The sequence below is a fragment of the Paroedura picta genome, chromosome 4, assembly GCF_049243985.1.
Source record: "Paroedura picta isolate Pp20150507F chromosome 4, Ppicta_v3.0, whole genome shotgun sequence".
NCBI classification, from domain to species: Eukaryota; Metazoa; Chordata; class Lepidosauria; order Squamata; family Gekkonidae; genus Paroedura; species Paroedura picta.
The window spans coordinates 5,193,872-5,213,135 of NC_135372.1; the positions used below are offsets into that span (position 1 = coordinate 5,193,872).

Below are 19,264 nucleotides of genomic sequence, written 5' to 3' on the forward strand. Positions count from 1 at the left end.
TTGGAGTACAAAATGAAGCAGGGCACAGGCTGGTAGAATTTTGTCAAGAGAATACAATGGTCATAGCAAACACTCTTTTCCAACAACCCAAGAGACGACTCTACACATGGACATCACCAGACGGTCAACACAGAAATCAGATTGACTATATGCTCTGCAGCCAAAGATGGAAAAGTTCTATCCAGTCAATAAAAACAAGACCAGGAGCTGATTGTGGTTCAGATCATGAGCTTCTTGTTGCAAAATTTAGGCTTAAATTGAAGAAAGTAGGGAAAAGCACTAGGCCACTCAGGTATGAACTAAATCATATCCCCGACGAATACACAGTAGAGGTGACAAATAGATTTAAGGAATTAGATCTGATAGACAGAGTGCCTGAAGAACTATGGACGGAGGTTCGCAACACTGTACAAGAGGTAGCAACTAAAACCATCCCAAAGAAAAAGAAATGCAAGAAATCAAAATGGCTGTCTGAGGAAGCTTTACAAATAGCTAAGGAGAGAAGGGAAGTGAAAGGCAAGGGAGAAAGAGAAAGATACACCCAATTGAATGCAGAATTCCAGAGAAAAGCTAGAAGAGATAAGAATGCCTTCTTAAATTAACAGTGCAAACAAATAGAAGAAAACAATAGAATGGGGAGGACCAGAGATCTTTTCAAGAAAATTGGAGATGTGAAGAGAACATAGGTTGAGGGACTTGGGAATGTTCAGCCTGGAGAAAAGGAGGTTGAGAGGGGACATGATAGCCCTCTTTAAGTATTTGAAAGGTTGTCACTTGGAGGAGGGCAGGATGCTGTTTCTGCTGGCTGCAGAGGAGAGGACACACAGTAATGGGTTTAAACTTCAAGTACAACGATATAGGCTAGATATCAGGAAAAAGTTTTTCACAGAGTAGTTCAGCAGTGGAATAGGCTGCCTAAGGAGGTGGTGAGCTCCCCCTCACTGGAAGTCTTCAAGCAAAGGTTGGATACACACTTTTCTTGGATGCTTTAGGATGCCTTGGGCTGATCCTGCGTTGAGCAGGGGGTTGGACTAGATGGCCTGTATGGCCCATTCCAACTCTATGATTCTATGATTCTACAAAGGCAGGTATGCGTAACGTCGAGATTGCACTATTAAAAATAGCGTTTCCGCTTTCAGGGATCAATTGGCAACATTGGTCCTTGTGCGGTATGCACCCTGGAGACTGTGGGAGGGGGTGATATTTGGGGCAGGGAGGGACCTCAGCCATTTCGCCCTTAGCCCTATGCTTGAGTCACTCCCATTAGCTGGCCTCAGTTAGGCTGCTTTGATCCACCCACCCTGGAAGGCCAATGGGGAATTCCTTTCACAAGTCTGCTCCTGCCCCCGGATCATAGCCTTCTGCTCCTAAAAGCAGGCTGGTGGGCTGGGGAAGCAACGCAGTGAGAAAAATCTAGGAACTGCCCATTTAAGTCTCATCCTTGGTCCCCTGCAGGCCTGTCTTTGGGATAATATGAGGAAAATACACCAAACATTTCTCCCAAGGCATTGTCATCTATGCACACCTTTTTATTTATTTCTGTGGGGGCTCACAACATATTTATTAAAATATACAATAAAATCCAAACATTAAAAACAATCACAAATTAACCCAACACCATCATCCCAAAGAAATATAATTATTGTACCATTATCATAACTCACCATTAGTTCCAGCTGTGATCTTTTAACAGCACGTGGCACCAAGGTTTTGAGGAGGGCCCCGAGATGGAATGCATCACTGTCCTAGCCTCAACCAAGCACCTGGCGAAAGAGCTCCATCTTACAGGCTCTGCGGAACTGCTTTAGCTACATCAGGGCTCTCAGCTCTTCCGGGAGCTCATTCCACCAGGTACGGGCCAGGACTGAAAAGGCCCCGTCCTGGACAAGGCCAGGCAAACTTCTCGGGCCGCAGACAATCAACTTATTGGTGTTCGAAGAGTGGAAAGCTCTCCAGGGGGGATAGGCAGACAGGCGGTCCTTCAGATACTCTGGACCCAGACTACGTATGGCCTTAAAGGTCAAAACCAGTACCTTGAAATGGAATTCAACTGGCAACCAATGCACCTACCTCAGCACCAGCTGGATGTGGGCAGACACATTTTGCACCATTTGCAGTTTCTGGGTCAGAGACAAGGGTAGGCCTATGTAGAGTGAGTTACAGAAGTCTAACCCAGAGGTGACTGTCACATGGCCAGGTGCTCCGGGGCTTGATGTTCCGGGGCCTGATAGGGTTCGCCTGGCGGAGGTGAAAAAACGCCTAAACTAATAACCTGCACGTCTATAGAAAGGGTTCCCTCTGCTGGTTAGTTGCTTAAAAAGTCTACATCAGACTCAGATGCCTGCTGAAGTGGTCTCTTCCTTCCTCTGTCCTTCAAGCCTGCAATTCCCGACGGCAAAGTAGACTCTTAGGATCCCAGAGACACTATTTCTTTGGCAAAGTTTAATTTCAGTCACCACCCCAAGGAAGAATAGAAGAGGATGGGGGAGGGGTTACTACTTCTGAATTCACTCCCTGCCCCTCGTATAAAAGAGAGAAACGTTTCCCTGTAAGTAGAGAGCTAGCTCATCAGGGGAGAAGGGTTCTAGCCAGCAAAGGCCTAGAGCAGGTTTTCTGTTTGCAGAGAGGGGAGCATTAAAAAACAAAGTGATTCCCACCCCCCTTCTCTCTGTGTGTAAAGTGCCTTCAAGTCACAACTGACATGCAAAGGGCTTTCAAGACAAGTGAGCAGGAGATGTGTCTTGCCATGGCCTCCCTTGATGTTCTCCCTTCCGTGTACTGAGCCTGCTTAGCTTTTGAGATCTGATGAGACTGGCCTGCCTTCCCTTCTCCTCCCTTCAACCACCTTATTTTCCATAACATCATTTAAACAGTGCAAGGGCATGGTCTCAGCTAACTGCTGTCAGCCACTGATTATATACTGGCTCATTACTCTCCTAATGTGGACGTCTTTATTGTGCACCAATCTCAAGTGAAGGCAAACAAATCCAAATTGCCGGTCCCCCCCCCCCCCATTTCTCTCTGGGATTCGCTGACCATTTTCATTAAGCTGCATGTAAATTTACCCTCACACGGTGTCTATAAGGATGACCTGATTACTTCCGTTCCATGACACTGTCTCTGAGGAAGTGTGCCTGAACACCAAAGCTCACACCTGGAATCCAACTTGGTTGGCCTTACAGGTGCCACCGGACTCAAGATTTGTTCTGCTGCTTCAGACCAACACGGCTTCCTACTTGGAATTATTTAAAAGGGTATCTGATCCCTCAGCAATATAATCAGGATTTTTTTAGTCCTCAGGGTGCCCTGCCTAAAGTTTTAAAATCAGGAAAGGGAGTGGGGGAATGCCGATAAGAATCATTTCTTTCTCTCCCAGTTCAATAAAGCAAGACAGAAAGAGAAACTGGAGAGGAAAAAAAGGAGCGGGTTGCTAGCTTCCTCCCCAACAAGGCTCCTGTGCCTTCAAAAATTTCTGCAGGGGTGCAGTTTTTGCAGACAAGACAACCTTGTCAGTGCTAAAAAGTGCTTAACCTGCTGAATTTCTGCTTTTCAGGATCCATGTAGTGGTTAAAAGCAGCAGCCTCTACTCTGGAGAGCTGAGTTTGATTCCCTGCTCCTCCACTTGCAGCCAGCTGGGTGACCCTGGGCTAGTCACAGTTCTCTCTGAGTTCTCTCAGCACCAACTGCCTCACAAGAGGAAAGGCAATTGTAAGTTGCTTTGAAACTCCTTTGGGTAGTGGAAGTGAGGTATAAAACCCAGCTCTTCCCCTTCTTCATGTGAGGAAAAGCAGCTGGTGGTTCTACCAGAACTGTACACAGTCCATCACCGCCAGTTCCTCTGAATCAATGGAGGCGAAACAGAAAAGTGTTCAGCTACCTCCAGAAAAACTTCCTTCATCAGCAAAGAGCAAAGAGCAAAAACAGCAGAAATGAGACTGGATGAAACCAAAGGTCCATCCAGTCCAGAATTTACTTTCCCAGTTCATCCAGTCTGAGTCTAGTATTCCAGAGTGCACTGCCTCTAAGCATGGAAGCTGTATCTTGCTCTTATACCCACTGATACTCCTATCCTGCAGGACTTTTTAAAATCATCTGGTCAGCACTGCATTGCACTGCAATGCGCACTGCACTGCACTGCACTATACAGCAGTGAGTTCCATAGGTGTCGTGGTTCGGTCCTTGGTGGCTTGGGAACCGGACCGAACCCCGCCATCAGAGGCGCCCGCGATCACGGAGGTAGGGCATGGTGATCATAGGCAAGCCGGCAGCTGGGCGCCCCACCCGATCGTTGAGGTGGCAATGGCCGCTAAAGAACCTCAATGTCCCCCTCCACCTTTTGACAAGGGCCCGGAGATGGCCCTTTGTTCCAGGAAAATGGGCCATCAGGAACCCCGGAAAACCTCGCATATGTGCATGAGTCATGATTGTATCAGCATGTTCCCTCCGCAAGTACTGGGTGGGGCAATACAGCCTAAGGAGGTGGGTTTTGTATAAAAGGGAGCTTCCACCTGGAGTTCGGTGGAAGCTCTTACTCCATACCAGCGGACTCCACGTTGCTGAAATAAAGCTTGTTCCTGTTGTATCGTTCACCAGGCCTGGCGTGACGTTTTCTTCAAAAGGGGCACCCTGTTTTTTCAGTTAGCAAGCGGGTCCCCGACATCGTAAGAGCTTCCCACCGAACTCCAGGGTCGGCATCGCATCCGAGCGCTTATCGGGACGGATCCAGAGATGGCGTTTTCAAGCAACGGGGCGGTCTCGACCCCCACGAACCCCGGGAACATGAGTTTAATGTCCCCGGGAGATTTCCTCCGAAAATCGGGGGGCCAGGAGCAGCTGTCCGGGACCCCGAGACCCTCGGCAGCGGCGGCCAAGGGAAGGCGCCGGGCCATGGGGTTCCCAAGCACGGCGGGGAGCGCGCCGAGGTCTGGGGGGTTGGCCCCAACCTGGGACACCCAGCTGAGGCAGGCGCTTCGCCCGGTAGGACCTGAGGAATCCCTAGAGGACCTGCGGCGGGCCATGGCGGACTTGGCCAGGCGCTTGCAGGCAGCTGAAGCCCGTGAGCAAGCTCGGGCCGGGCCCGGAGGGACTGGTAATACAACGGCGGAGGGGATCGCGTCGAGTGAGGACGTCTCCAGCGACGAGGACGAGCCCGGCACTGGTGAGCGGGCCCCGGACCCCGACCCGGAGCAGTTTTCAGTCCCGAGTGGGCGAGACGGCCAGCGGAGAGGCGAGACAGCAGAGGATCTCGGGGGAGCGGGTGAGCCGACGGGGCGGCGAGAGCCGGACCAACGCAGGAGCGACGTGCAAGGCAGGGAGCGGCACGGCGTCGTTGGGCAAGTTGGTAGCCGGTGGAGCGGAGCAGGACGAGACGGCGGACGCCGAGAATCCCGGATCCGGAGGGGGTCGGACTACTCTCCAAAACGTTCCCCCCCAGAGCTTAAGGCGCGTTTCGACGGGACGCCGGACGACCTCCCGCAGTTCCTCCTCCACGCGCTGACGCATGCCCGGAGGTATGGAGACCGGTATGAGGACTCCGAGGACTTGGTCTGGGGGGTGGCCTCGTGTCTCCAGGGCAAGGCGGGTCAGTGGTACCTAGGGTTGGCCGAGCGCGGCGACCCGGCAACTCGGGACCTGCAGGACTTCGTGGTCGCGCTCCGCCGACGATTCCAGGACCCCCAGGCTGAGGACAAGGCAAAGAGTCGGATCAAGGGACTTCGACAGGGTACTAGGGGGGTTATGGACTATATAGACATTTTCCGGAGGGAAGCAGGCAAGGTGTTCTCCTGGAACGAGGAGACCCAAATCGAGTACTTCCGGGAGGGCCTTAACCCGAAGCTCAGGGAATGGGCCGTGATCAAGGGGACGGAAGAAGATCTGTCTACACTGGAGGGGTGGTGTTTTGTGGTCGCCAAGCTGGAAGCCAGCCTGGGTTGGGCCGCCGCACCCCCCCGGGAGGCCAAAGGCGGGTCAGCCGAGGCGCCGAGACCGGGCCCCGACAACTCTCGCCCCAAACGACCCCCGAACCCCGAGCGGGAAAGGAGACGCCGGGAAGGTCTGTGCCTGAAATGCGGGGGGTCAGGACATTTCGCAGCAGCGTGCCAACGGCAAGGGGGGGAGGACCGCGGGCTCTCCCAGGGGGGAGGTGCGACACGCCCCCAGCAGGCACGCCGGGCGGAGGACCTCCGCAACGAACCGGGAAGCGCCCAGGCGACGGGAAACGGCCAGGACCTGCTGTAGACGGCGCCGGGCAGCAGGTCCCGCGGTGCGAGGGAAAACCCCTACAGCATGAGGCGCGACCTCCGAACGTGGTAATTTTAGAGCTCCGGAACCCGGAGAACGGACTAAGTTGGGTGGGGGAGGCTCTTTTGGACTCTGGATGCGACCACAGCATGGTCCACCCCCAGATAGCCCGGGCTTTGGGGCTACCGAAGCGCATTCGGAAGGTTCCCCTGGTTTTCGTCCAGATGGACGGCAGCCCGATTCAGGGGGGACCTTTCGGGGAGGAGGTGGGTCCTATCGCCATCCACATAGGGGACCACCAAGAGCTGCGGTGGCTGATCCAGGTCCCCGTAGCGGGATATCGGGCGGTGTTGGGCCTGGATTGGCTGAAGGAACACAACCCCGTGGTGGACTGGCGGGCGGGGACCCTGAAGTTCGACTTGACGGTGGGTGCACGGCATCGGGTCCCCCACGAGAATTCCAGCCACAAGAGGACGGCGGCGCGTCCCAGGGGAGCGGCGGCGGCGCAGCAGGAGATACCAGAGCCCGAGGTCCCGCCAGAGTACCGAGACCTCGCAGCCGTTTTCAGCGAGCGGGAAGCGGACGAGCTACCCCCACACCGCCGCACGGACTGCGCTATCAACATCCCAGAGGGGGCGGTACTACCCAAAGGGCGCATCTACAAGATGAGTGAGGGTGAGCTCAAGGACCTCCGGGAGTTTTTGGGTAAAAATCTGGCCCGAGGTTTCATCCGGCCCGCTTCCAGTCCCATGGGAGCTCCAGTCTTGTTCGTCCGGAAAAAGGATGGGTCCCGACGGCTGTGCCAGGACTACCGGGGCCTCAACGCCATCGCAGCGGGGAACGCTTACCCCCTCCCGCTGATCCCGGATTTGCTGGCCCGGCTGGGCAAAGGGACTCTGTTTACTAAGCTGGACCTAAGGGAGGCGTACTACCGGGTACGCATCCGGGAGGGGGATGAGTGGAAAACAGCGTTTAACTGTCAATTGGGACAATTCGAATTTAAAGTGATGCCGTTCGGTTTAAGCGGGGCACCTGGGGTTTTCATGAGTCTAATTAATGAGGTGTTGCAGGACCTTCTGTTTCAGGGGGTGGTTGTTTATTTGGATGACGTCCTGATCTACAGCCAAGATCCCCAAGAGCACGTGACCCTGGTGAGGGAGGTGTTAAAGCGCCTGCTGGCAAACCACCTATACGTGAAGCTGGCTAAGTGCGAATTCCACCGTCCCTCCCTGGACTATTTGGGCTACCGCATCTCAGCCCAGGGCATAGCTATGGACCCCGAGAAGGTGCAGGCGGTGCTGGCCTGGGAAAGGCCCCGCACCCGGAAACAGCTACAAAGCTTCCTGGGGTTTGCTAACTTTTTTAGAGGCTTCATCCCCAGATACTCCTCCGTAGTGGCTCCCCTCACGGACTTGCTAGGTACCAAGGGGAGAGGTCCTCGCGCCACGCGGCCCAGCGCAGCGCTCGGCTGGAATGAGAAATCGGAGGCAGCGTTCCTGGCCCTCAAGCAAGCTTTCGCGTCTGAGCCCACGCTACTGCACGTCGACCCAACCCAGCCGATGGTGGTACAAGTCGACGCCAGCGACGCAGCAGCCGGGGCGGTTCTCCTGCAGCGAGACAAGGCGGGACAGCTGAGGCCGGCGGCCTACCTCTCACGAAAATTCGCCGAAACGGAGCGGAACTGGTCTACCTGGGAGAAGGAGGCGTTTGCGATTAAGTTCGCCCTCATCGAATGGCGGCATTGGCTGGAGGAAACAGAGGAGCCGTTCGAGGTCTGGACAGATCACAAGAATCTGGAGGCGCTCCGGCAACCGCGATCCCTGAACGCCAAGCAGATGAGGTGGGCGGAGTTCTTTTCGCGGTACAATTTCAAGCTTGGTCACATCCCCGGCAAAGAGAATTTCCTCGCGGACGCCCTCTCCCGTCTGCCGCATTATGGGGAGGGGTACGCTCCCTGCACCAGGTCCGTGTTTGGTGAGGAGCAGCTGGGACGGGGGGTCGTCACTAGGCGTCGGGCCAGGGAGGAATGGGAGCCCGACCCGGCGACCGCCCCGCTCCGAGACCGCCTAGTGGCAGCCTACGGGACAGACGAGGAGCTGGCTGAGCTCCGGGACTCTTTGATTTTGGACTCCGGTCTCTGGCGGAGGGGGGAGGCTGTCTACGTCCCGGAAGGGCTACGACGGGAAGCCCTCAGCCTCTGCCACGATGCTAAGACCGCCGGGCACTTCGGTTTCGTAAAATCCTGGAAGTTGGCCCGGCGGCGGTTTTGGTGGCCCAGTCTGCGGCGGGACACAAAAGCTTACGTCAGTGGTTGTCCTGTCTGCCTGACCTGCAAGCCGGGGGTTGGCAAACCGAAAGGTCTGCTGCACCCGCTCGAGGTCCCGACCCGGCCGTGGTCAGTGATCTCCATGGACTTTATAACAGACTTGCCTCCCAGCAAGGGGAAAACGGTGATCTGGGTGGTGGTAGATCTATTTTCCAAACAGGCCCATTTCATTCCTTGCGCCAGTGTCCCCAGTGCTTCACAGTTGGCTCGGATGTTCCTGGATCACGTGTTCCGACTGCACGGGCTGCCGGACAAGGTGATTTCCGATCGGGGCTCACAATTCGTGTCCCGGTTCTGGCAAGCTTTCCTGCGCCTGTTAGACATCGAGCAAGGGCTGAGCTCCGCTTACCACCCCCAGACGGACGGGCAGACCGAGCGGGTTAATCAAGTACTGGAGCAGTACTTGCGGTGTTTCGGTTCCTATCATCAAGACACCTGGGTGCCCCTGCTCCCCCTGGCCGAGTTCGCGTACAACAACGCAGACCACAGCAGCACGGAGATGTCGCCTTTTGCCGTCGTCTACGGGACAGACCTGAGACACTTCCCGGAGCTTGGAGAGGTCCCCGCCCGGGAATCGGCCGACCTTCGCGAGTGGGGGAAGCGTGCCGGGAGCTGCTGGAAGTCGCTGCAGGAGCAGCTCCACAAAGTCAAGGCAGCGCAGAAAGAGGACGCCGACCGGAAGAGACGACCAGCTGAGGAGATCCGACCGGGGGATCGAGTTTACCTTTCCACCCGGAACCTACGGTTGAATTTGCCCAGCAAGAAGCTAGGCCCTCGGTTTTTGGGGCCTTTCGAGGTCTTGGCCCCGATCAACGAAGTTTCGGTCAAGCTCAAGCTCCCCAAGAACCTCCGGCACATCCATCCCGTCTTTCACGTGAGCCTTCTAAAAAAAACTCCGGACGGTGACGTTTGGCACCCCGTGTTTTCCCCGCCAGCGCCCGAGGTCCTGCCGGGGGGGGAGCACCACGAGGTGGCGGATATCCTGGACTCTAGACTCCACAGGGGGAAGTTGCAGTACCTCGTGGAATGGAAGGACTTCGCTTTGGGGGACCGGGAATGGGTCTGGGCAGCGGACGTCCTTGCGCCCCGACTCACTGAACGTTTCCACAAGCGGTATCCTGGCCGTCCCGGGGGGTTGGAGAATGGACCTTTGGGGGGGCAGAATGTCGTGGTTCGGTCCTTGGTGGCTTGGGAACCGGACCGAACCCCGCCATCAGAGGCGCCCGCGATCACGGAGGTAGGGCATGGTGATCATAGGCAAGCCGGCAGCTGGGCGCCCCACCCGATCGTTGAGGTGGCAATGGCCGCTAAAGAACCTCAATGTCCCCCTCCACCTTTTGACAAGGGCCCGGAGATGGCCCTTTGTTCCAGGAAAATGGGCCATCAGGAACCCCGGAAAACCTCGCATATGTGCATGAGTCATGATTGTATCAGCATGTTCCCTCCGCAAGTACTGGGTGGGGCAATACAGCCTAAGGAGGTGGGTTTTGTATAAAAGGGAGCTTCCACCTGGAGTTCGGTGGAAGCTCTTACTCCATACCAGCGGACTCCACGTTGCTGAAATAAAGCTTGTTCCTGTTGTATCGTTCACCAGGCCTGGCGTGACGTTTTCTTCAAAAGGGGCACCCTGTTTTTTCAGTTAGCAAGCGGGTCCCCGACAATAGGTCTGGGTCTGGGTGGGGGAGCTGGGAGCTTCCTTGCTACCAATCACTTTGTTTTAAACAAATGAGCCAGCTTGGTGTAGGAGTTAACTGTGGTGGTTTCTAACTTGGAGAATTGGATATGGCTCCCACTTCTCCTCCACTTGCAGCCAGCTGGGTGACCTTGAGCCAGTCACAGCCCTGTTAGAGTTGTTCTCATAGACCAGTTCTGTCAGAGCTCTCTCAGCCCCACCTACCTCACCGGATAGTGGGGAGAGGAAGAGGAAGACGATTGCCAGCCACTTTGAGACGCCTTCAAGTAGTGAAAAGCGGAGAATTAAAAACCAACTTGAAGAAGTTCATGCCTCCCATCTAATCCAGGTATCACAAGAGAAGTCCCTCTTTATTCTCTCATGTCATTAATATTATTATTATATTATTGTTGTTGTTGTTTGATTTTTAGCCACCACTCTTGGACACACTGGGTTGTGGCGGGTTACATACAAAATTCAATACAATAATATAATCCCCAATTTATATATTTACTAGAAAGTAATTCCGCTGTGGGATAAATGGCGGCAGGGCAATGGCGGCGGCAAGAAGGCAAGTTGGGGCTCGGGGGTGCCAGCAGCGAGGTGAGGAGTTTCTGCGGGCGTCTGCGCGCATCGGTGGTGGGGTCGTTGTGTCGGTGGCCATCTTGGGGCCGCGCGGTGAGGCATCCATGGGGTGTTGGCGGCGGAGCGGGTGGGCGGCGGCCTGCCAGTGCTCGGCGGCATCCTGGAGCTTGGCGGCAGCGGCAGCAGCAATAATCGTGGCACGGCTTCGAAGCAGGGAGGCGGCCCCAGGAGCTCGGGGTGTTGGCGCGGCGGCAACGGCAAACTCCATGGAGAGGCGGCGAAGCGGCAAGTGTCAAGTGGGGGGGGGAAGGTCGCAGGCGGCTCCGGGCGGAGACGGACATTTGGGGTGGGGGTGGGAAGCTTGGGGATGGGTGCGTCCGGGGAGGCCTCATAGGTAGGAGTGTTGTTGTTGTGAAAGGGCGGTCGCTGGGTGGCGGGGAAGCAGTTTCCCCCAGCTCCAGCAGCGTGGGGCGAGCCTCCTCCCTGGCGGCCATCCGGCGAGGATGGCGGCTCGGGAGGAGTGGAGAGTTGGAGACGCGGCGTTCAGGAGACAGGTCAAGTGTCCAACAGGGAGGCGCGCGACACTTGGGTGCCACTCGGAGGAGTTTTTATCCTGGACAGAGCCTGCCCACCAGCCCTTACTGTTTTATTTAGTCCGCGGTGCCCCGTGCCGCAGGACGTTTAAAGATATATCAATATTACCAACCTTTGAGCATTTCTCCCCTTCCCGTTTGGCTCTTTGCAAGCTGCAAGATTAGGATGGCATGTCCCTGCATCTCAGGAGCTAACCAGGTTTGGTTCTGGTTAGTATTTGGAAGGCAGACCTCTGGCCACCCACTGCCTTGAAACCCCTATAGGGCGGGAGTGGCCAGACTGTAGCTCTCCAAATGGCAGGGACTCATGGGAATTGTAGTCCATGGACATCTGGCGAACCAGTTTGGCCACCGCTGCTCTATAGGGTTGCTATTATTTGGCTGAGACTTGATGCTACTGTCCAGGAGAAGAAAACGAAACTCGGAAAGGCACAGTTATCAATAGGAAGCAACACACACACACAGACACACATGCACAAGATCTACCTACCTCTTCCCCCTGGCATCTGGCTTGCTGCGAAGCAACACACGCTCAAGAGGAGGATGCAGCCTGGGAGGGCGCTCATGGTCGGACTCCTTGCCAGAGTCTCTTCTCACCTGCGAGGTCCGCCTGCCTCTGCTCAAGGCTGCTTGTGAGCCTGCATTCCTTCCTCTGAAGATCTTATTCCCTCGGATGCAGCACGTCATTGTTGGCTCTCAGTGCGGGGAGGTGGGAATTAAGTTACAAAAATAAACTGTATGAGAAAGCCATAAGGAGATGCTGACGATAGGGCAGGGGCTCGTTTTATGGCTTACCAAGAAATGCCAGAATGAGCATCCTTTCCAAATGCTCCTTTTAAAAGCTGCTACATTTTGCTACGATGCTTTCCCCAGCACCCTTGGTCACACCCCTGCTCATATTGCTTATCACGGAGAAAGACTGAAAGGTGAGACTGGCAGCCGGCAGATGGTGGGATGGCCACAGGAATAAACAGCTTGTAAAGGGGAAGAGAGATCATGAAGGGGAAGTCTGTCAGTGGAACCGCCACATTCAGAGGCAGCTTCTGAAGCACAGAGCCAAGAGGTAATATCAGGAGAAGGATTTGGCCCCTGTGCCTTGCTGTTTACTCTCCAGGGGAACCGACTGGCTGCTGTGTGAGACAAGATGCTGGTCTAGATGGACTACTGACCTGCTCTGATCCAGCAGGGCTCTTCTGACACTCTTATCAGAGAAGCCCTCTGCCTCTATGCCCTGTTGCTGGCTGTCCAGAAGAACGGGTTGGCCCATGTTAGAGACAGGATGCTGGACAAGAGGAACCACAGGCCTGGTGTGATCCAGCAGGGCTCTTCTGATGTTCTTAGCTGGGAAAGGCTTTGGCCTCTCTGCCCTGTTGTTGGCCCTCCAGAGGCCACTGTGTGAGGCAAGATGCTGAACTAGAGGGACCCTTGGTCTGATCCAGCAGGGCTCTTTTGATGTTCTAAAAAGGAGAGTTATCAGTGTGCAGCAGTAACCACAAACAATAACCCAGTGTGGATGTTAACAGCTAACAAGAAGAAGAAGAAGGGGCTTTCCGCACCGGGATCCTTGTAGCAAATTGTTTGCTGAATGAAAAATCGCCATTTAAAATAGTGGAATTCGTCGTTATGCATACCTGCCTTTGTAGTGGAATCCAGTTGCGTTTCCATCGTTTCCCACAAGCTTCCGGTCTCAGCAAAAATCGCTAGAAAGGAAGCGCTATTGCTGAGCTCGTCCCGCCCCTGGCCGTCAAGCAGCCAATGGGCAGCCGTTAGCATGCTCCCAAACAGCCCCTTTCCCTTTAAAAAAGTTTAAAAAAAACACACACACACACACGTTGCAACGAATATGCGTTGATTCGTTGCAACGGAGAGACCCATCCAGCTGGCAGGTGTGTTTGAGCTGCCGTTTCATCGTTGCCACGCTCCCCCTGAGTGAAAAAAAAAATCCCCCCCCCTCACGGGCGCGATTTTCGGCCGAAAACAGTGTGAAAAATAAAGGGAAAATACATCAGCAAACGGGCTTCTCTGTTGTTTGTGCTTAGTGACTAAACAGCTCTGGGGAGGGACTGAAGCCGGGGAAGCCTCTAAACGGAGGCTCGCCGGTGCGTTGATCTCTGCTCGCTCGGAGAAAAAAAATGGCGATCGTTTCGCCGGAAGATCAGAGGAGAGAGCTAGGGGGAGGGACTTTGTAGAAACCACAACAATGGTAACGCACAGAACTTTCCCGCTAGTGTTGCAGATTGGTTGCAGGAGTGTAGCGCTTTCCGGAGGGTGAATCCACTTTTGGGGATTTCCCTGAAAGCGCTACAAGGAAGCGCTTTTTGCGGATCGGTTTCAGGTGTGTGGCAGATTGTCAACAACGTTGTGCATAATGGCAAAACTGTAGCGTTTTCAATTGGCAACCATTGTGCGATTTTGAAGGAGTGCGGAAAGCCCCGAAGAGTTGGTTTTTATATGCCACTTTTCCCTACCTGCTCAAAGCGGCTTACAGTTGCCTTCCCTTTCCTCTCCCCACAACAGACACCCTGTGGGGTGGGTGAGGCTGAGAGAGCCCTGATATCACTGCTCTGTCAGAACAGTTTTATCAGTGCTGTGACTAGCCCAAGGTCACCCAGCTGGCTGCATGTGGGGGAGTGCAGAATCGAACCTGGCATGCCAGATTAGAAGTCCGCACTCCTAGCCACTACACCAAACTGGTGTAGTTTGGAATGGAAGGGTTTGGAATGGAAGCCGAAACAACTCATTAGAAGGCAGGGGCGAGTCTCTCTAGCCCAACATTCTGAGTCCCTCTGTAGTCAACCAGATGCTCTGGGAAGCCCACCAAAGTCAAAGCTCTTTTCATAATGTTTCCTCACCTGCAATTGGAACTCAAAGCTGACTGCCTCTGAATATGGAGGCTCAATTTAGCCATTTTGATCATCAGCTGTTGATGGACCTAACCTTCAGGAATTCATCTCCTCCCTCTGGCCAGCTACCATAGTCAAAGGGTGGAACTTGACTTAGGTTGGCCCTGCTGTGTGAGTGGCCTTCACTGTTTCCAATGGCAAGGAGTTCCACAGGTTAATCATGTCATGCACAAAGGAGAAGGGAGCATGGATTCTGGAGGATTCCCCCAGGATCCTTCTGAGAGTGCCAAACTGAGCTTTTCTATTCTGCCCAAATCATAGTACTGTCTTTGTCGATTCAAACGACACTGTGGAACAAATTCCCGCTGGGCTAGGTTCTCCTGAAAGAGGCATCGCTTCAAAAGAAACCTTCTTTTATCCTTAAAGCTGTTTGTTTTGAGGCTGGCAGAGAGTGGGGGTTCCACAAGAGGCAACGAGTAATAACCCTGGAATGAAGGCACAAGAACACAGAAAGCTCTCTTGTTGGATCATCCCAACATGAATTCACATTACGAGCCCAGCCTGGTCCTTTGGAAGACAGAGCCTGCAGCAGGATGTATTGGATAAACCAAAAGCCCAATCTTAACTGGAGAAAAAAGAAATGATATCTCATTTGTCCATCCCAAATCCAACAAATGTCCATCCCAAATCCAATTAAACCACAGTGGAATGGAAAGCATGTTTCTCTCTCTCTCTCTCTCTCTCTCTCTCTCTCTCCATCCAAGCAAGGTATTCCTTGTCCATTTGGGGAGGGGGAGAGATCTGTCTTAAGTCCCACAGGGCATTCCGCCAGGACTGAAGAAGGCCTGGTCCTGGTTGAGGTCAATTTGATTTTTCTGAGGCCAGGGATCTTGATCAGATTTTGTCTGCTTGCTTGTAAACTTATTAGAGAAGGTCATCCTCCAGCTACGAAGGTCCCTGACCATTTTAGGGCCTTAAAGTTAAGCACTAGAACCTTGAATCTGATTCAGTTTTCAATCTGGAGCCAGTGCAGCTGGGACAGCACGGGTTGAATATGCACTCTCCACCTGGTTCCTGTAAGAAACTGGGCAGCTATATTTTTGTACCTCTCCAAAAACATAATGCTTGGCTTGCTTCCATGACAGACCTCTCACTCTACCTCTTGTTCTACTTGGCCTCCCAAACAACAGGGGGGGGGGGAGTTCCACAAGTTATTGATGTCAGATTGCCCCCTTTCACGGTTGAAGAAGCATCTAATACATCGACTGGTCTATTTATGGACCATTTTGACATTTTCCATGCTGGGTGTTGACAGGACCCTGGACCAGTTGAAGTCCCCAATTGTGCCCTGGATCCTTTCCATCTTGGCTACTAAAATTATGAGACAACATTAATTAGCCCTTGTTGTCCATCTCTAGCTCAGGTCATTGCCCTCAGGCACTCAAAGGGGTGGTTATTCATCTGCTATTTTTTAAAATAAAACCACAACCCTACAGAAACATGATTAATTAATTAATTATATTTGTATACCGCCCTCCCTGAAGGCTCAGGGTGGTTCACATAAAACAGAACAGAAATAATACGGATAACTTAGATTAACAATCATGAATGAAATGAAACGCATGAAGGATGTGACAGAATGGCTGGCCAGGCTCATCAAGCCCACGGATCATTACCCCTTCCTACTCATCCATGCAGGAACAAAGAATACTGCCCAGCAGAGCATGGAACATATTAAGAAAGACTCTGTGGATCTGGGGGGAAAGGTAAAGGACCTGGGAGCACAGGTTGTGTTTTCATCAGTCCTTCCTGTAAGAGGCCGTGGCTTAGAAAGAGAGCTGGCTAGCTACATCAATGGTGTCCTCGAGAAAGGTTTGGATTTCTGGATCATGGTCTAAGATGTCACTATGAGGGGCTACTAACAGGAGATGGGGGGCACCTCACAAGGGACGGAAAAAGTATTTTGGGGAGAACCCTTGCAAACCTGGTGAAGAGGGCTTTAAACTAGACACAAAGGGGGACATAAATTCAGAACTTGGTGATGGCAAGAACTCAAGATGAGAAGACTGCAAATCTACAGGGAATGTTACAAAAGCAGGGAACTACTAGATTACAAGGAAGTTCAAAAACCAATACCATGGGGCACACAAGGAATGGATTACGATGTCTCTACACCAATGCACAGAGTATGGGAAACAAGCAGGAGGAACTAGTAGTCGTAATAGAGGAAGGGGGCTATGACCTAATAGGAATCACAGAAACTTGGTGGGATAATACTCACAATTGGAATACTAAAATCGAGGGGTATAATCTATTCAAAAGGGAAAGACAAGAAAAGAAGGGGGGAGGTGTAGCAATATTTTACTTGGATTTTAGTAAAGCTTTTGACAAGGTTCCCCATGATGTTCTGATGGATAAGTTGAAGGACTGCAATCTGGATTTTCAGATAGTTAGGTGGATAGGGAATTGGTTAGGGAACCGCACTCAAAGGGTTGTTGTCAATGGTGTTTCATCAGACTGGAGAGAGGTGAGTAGCGGGGTACCTCAGGGCTCGGTGCTCGGCCCGGTACTTTTTAACATATTTATTAATGATCTAGATGAGGGGGTGGAGGGACTACTCATCAAGTTTGCAGCTGACACCAAATTGGGAGGACTGGCAAATACTCCGGAAGATAGAGACAGAGTTCAACGAGATCTGAACACAATGGAAAAATGGGCAAATGAGAACAAGATGCAATTTAATAAAGATAAGTGTAAAGTTCTGCATCTGGGTCAGAAAAATGAAAAACATGCCTACTGGATGGGGGATACGCTTCTAGGTAACACTGTATGTGAACGAGACCTTGGGGTACTTGTGGATTGTAAACTAAACATGAGCAGGCAGTGTGATGCAGCGGTAAAAAAGGCGAATGCCATTTTGGGCTGTATCAACAGGGGCATCACATCAAAATCACAAGATGTCATAGTCCCATTGTATACGGCACTAGTCAGACCACACCTGGAGTACTGTGTGCAGTTCTGGAGCCTCACTTCAAGAAGGACGTAGATAAAATTGAAAGGGTACAGAGGAGAGCGACGAAGATGATCTGGGGCCAAGGGACCAAGCCCTATGAAGATAGGTTGAGGGACTTGGGAATGTTCAGCCTGGAGAAAAGGAGGTTGAGAGGGGACATGATAGCCCTCTTTAAGTATTTGAAAGGTTGTCACTTGGAGGAGGGCAGGATGCTGTTTCTGCTGGCTGCAGAGGAGAGGACACACAGTAATGGGTTTAAACTTCAAGTACAACGATATAGGCTAGATATCAAGAAAAAGTTTTTCACAGTCAGAGTAGTTCAGCAGTGGAATAGGCTGCCTAAGGAGGTGGTGAGCTCCCCCGCACTGGAAGTCTTCAAGCAAAGGTTGGATACACACTTTTCTTGGATGCTTTAGGATGCTTAGGGCTAATCCTGCATTGAGCAGGGGGTTGGACTAGATGGCCTGTATGGCCCCTTCCAACTCTTTGATTCTATGATTCTATGATTCTATGATATATGTTAGGAATCTTTATACTTGTGAAGAAATACAGGTACCCGAGCATGAAAGTTCAGTTGAGTGGATTTGGGTAAATATAAAAGGAAATGAGAGTGGTATTATTGTGGGGGTCTGCCAGTCAGAGGACTTGAATGAGATACTGCTAGACCAAATTTTCAAAGAGGGGGGAAACAGTGGTGATGGTTGACTTCAAGGCCCATTCCGCACAAACTTAAAAGTGGCTACTTGGTTGCCGTTTCTGAAATCACTACTTAAAGTAGCAAAAATGGTAAGTTACGCACAGCTGCAGTTTTTGCGGAATTTGTCACTTTCACTTTGCGGTATTTTCGTAACCCACAGGTTTCCGGTCTCGGTCTTCTCGCCACGAAGGAGGTCCCTTTTTAGCACTTCTGGCTTCCCGTGGCCGTCAATCAAACAGCCGGGACACCTTTGACCTCCACCCACAAGCCGCAATCGGGGGGGGGAGGGTTCCCTTTAAAAAAAAAAACCCGGAAAACATGTAGCAACGAACCACCATCATTGGTGCATTGGACAGGGTTTACAATGTTTCCTATGAAAAAATGTTTCATAGTACACGCTCACAGTACATGCCCACAGATTACCTGCCTATGAGTACCTAGGCAAACACGTGGTCGGCCTCACTCTTTGTTCTCCTAGCCTTGTGGCCACCGCACAACTAAACGTAGCAATGGAGAGGATTATTCTTGTGTTGCTGGCTCAGATGCTAGCAATAGCCCAGCGTGTCCGTGCCGCCGTGTCACGGATGAGGTCTACTTTTTGGGATTCCAGACTACGTGTAGACAAAAGGAGGGCCATCACTAGAAGCAAATTTCTTAGGGCACGCGTGGTGGCTGGGAAACGCTGGCAAGCTCTATCAGAGGTCTGGTTCCCCAGACAGTTCTGGGTGGACGAAAGATTCACTGACTGGTGGGAAGATTTTGTGATGTCTCGCTGGGATGATGACCACTGGATTGAATGCTGGCAGGGGCTCATGGGAATTGTAGTTCATGGACATCTGGAGGGCCACAGTTTGACTCCCTCTGCTCTTGGGCATAGCAGCAGCAAGAAAGATGCACGTGGAGCCTCTGGATGGAAAGACAGCATTTCCTCATGGAGGAATGAAGGAAGAAGTCTACCTGGAACAACCACCTGGATTTGAAAGGCACAGAGACAGGTTAGTGCTTCTGGCTCCCCGTGGCCGTCTGGGATGATGACCACAGGATTGCAAACTTCAGAATGTCAAGGGGAACGTTTGTTGAAATTGTGGAAGCTCTCCATGGCCGCATGGAGAGGCAAGTAACTGGCATGCGGTGCCCTATTCCGGTGGGGAAAAGGGTGGCAGCCGCCTTGTGGTACTTGTCCACCCCACAGTACTTCCGGACAGTTGCCCAGCAATTCGGATTAGGAGTCTCCACGGTCAGCGAGATCCTGCTGGAGTTCTGCTTCGCCATGGAGGCAGAATTGTACAGCAAAG

At 52.5% G+C, this 19,264-nt stretch overlaps 1 protein-coding gene across 1 annotated transcript in view; it reads right to left on the reverse strand.

The window, feature by feature from the left end:
• COMP (cartilage oligomeric matrix protein) overlaps window positions 1–12,041 on the reverse strand; it is a 90,777-nt gene extending 78,736 nt beyond the window's left edge. The window contains exon 1 of the mRNA XM_077331601.1: window positions 11,907–12,041. Coding sequence (XP_077187716.1) covers window positions 11,907–11,982 — 76 coding nt within the window. The 5' untranslated portion in view covers window positions 11,983–12,041. The remainder of the gene's footprint in view (window positions 1–11,906) is intronic.
• Between the last annotated feature and the right edge of the window lie 7,223 nt (window positions 12,042–19,264).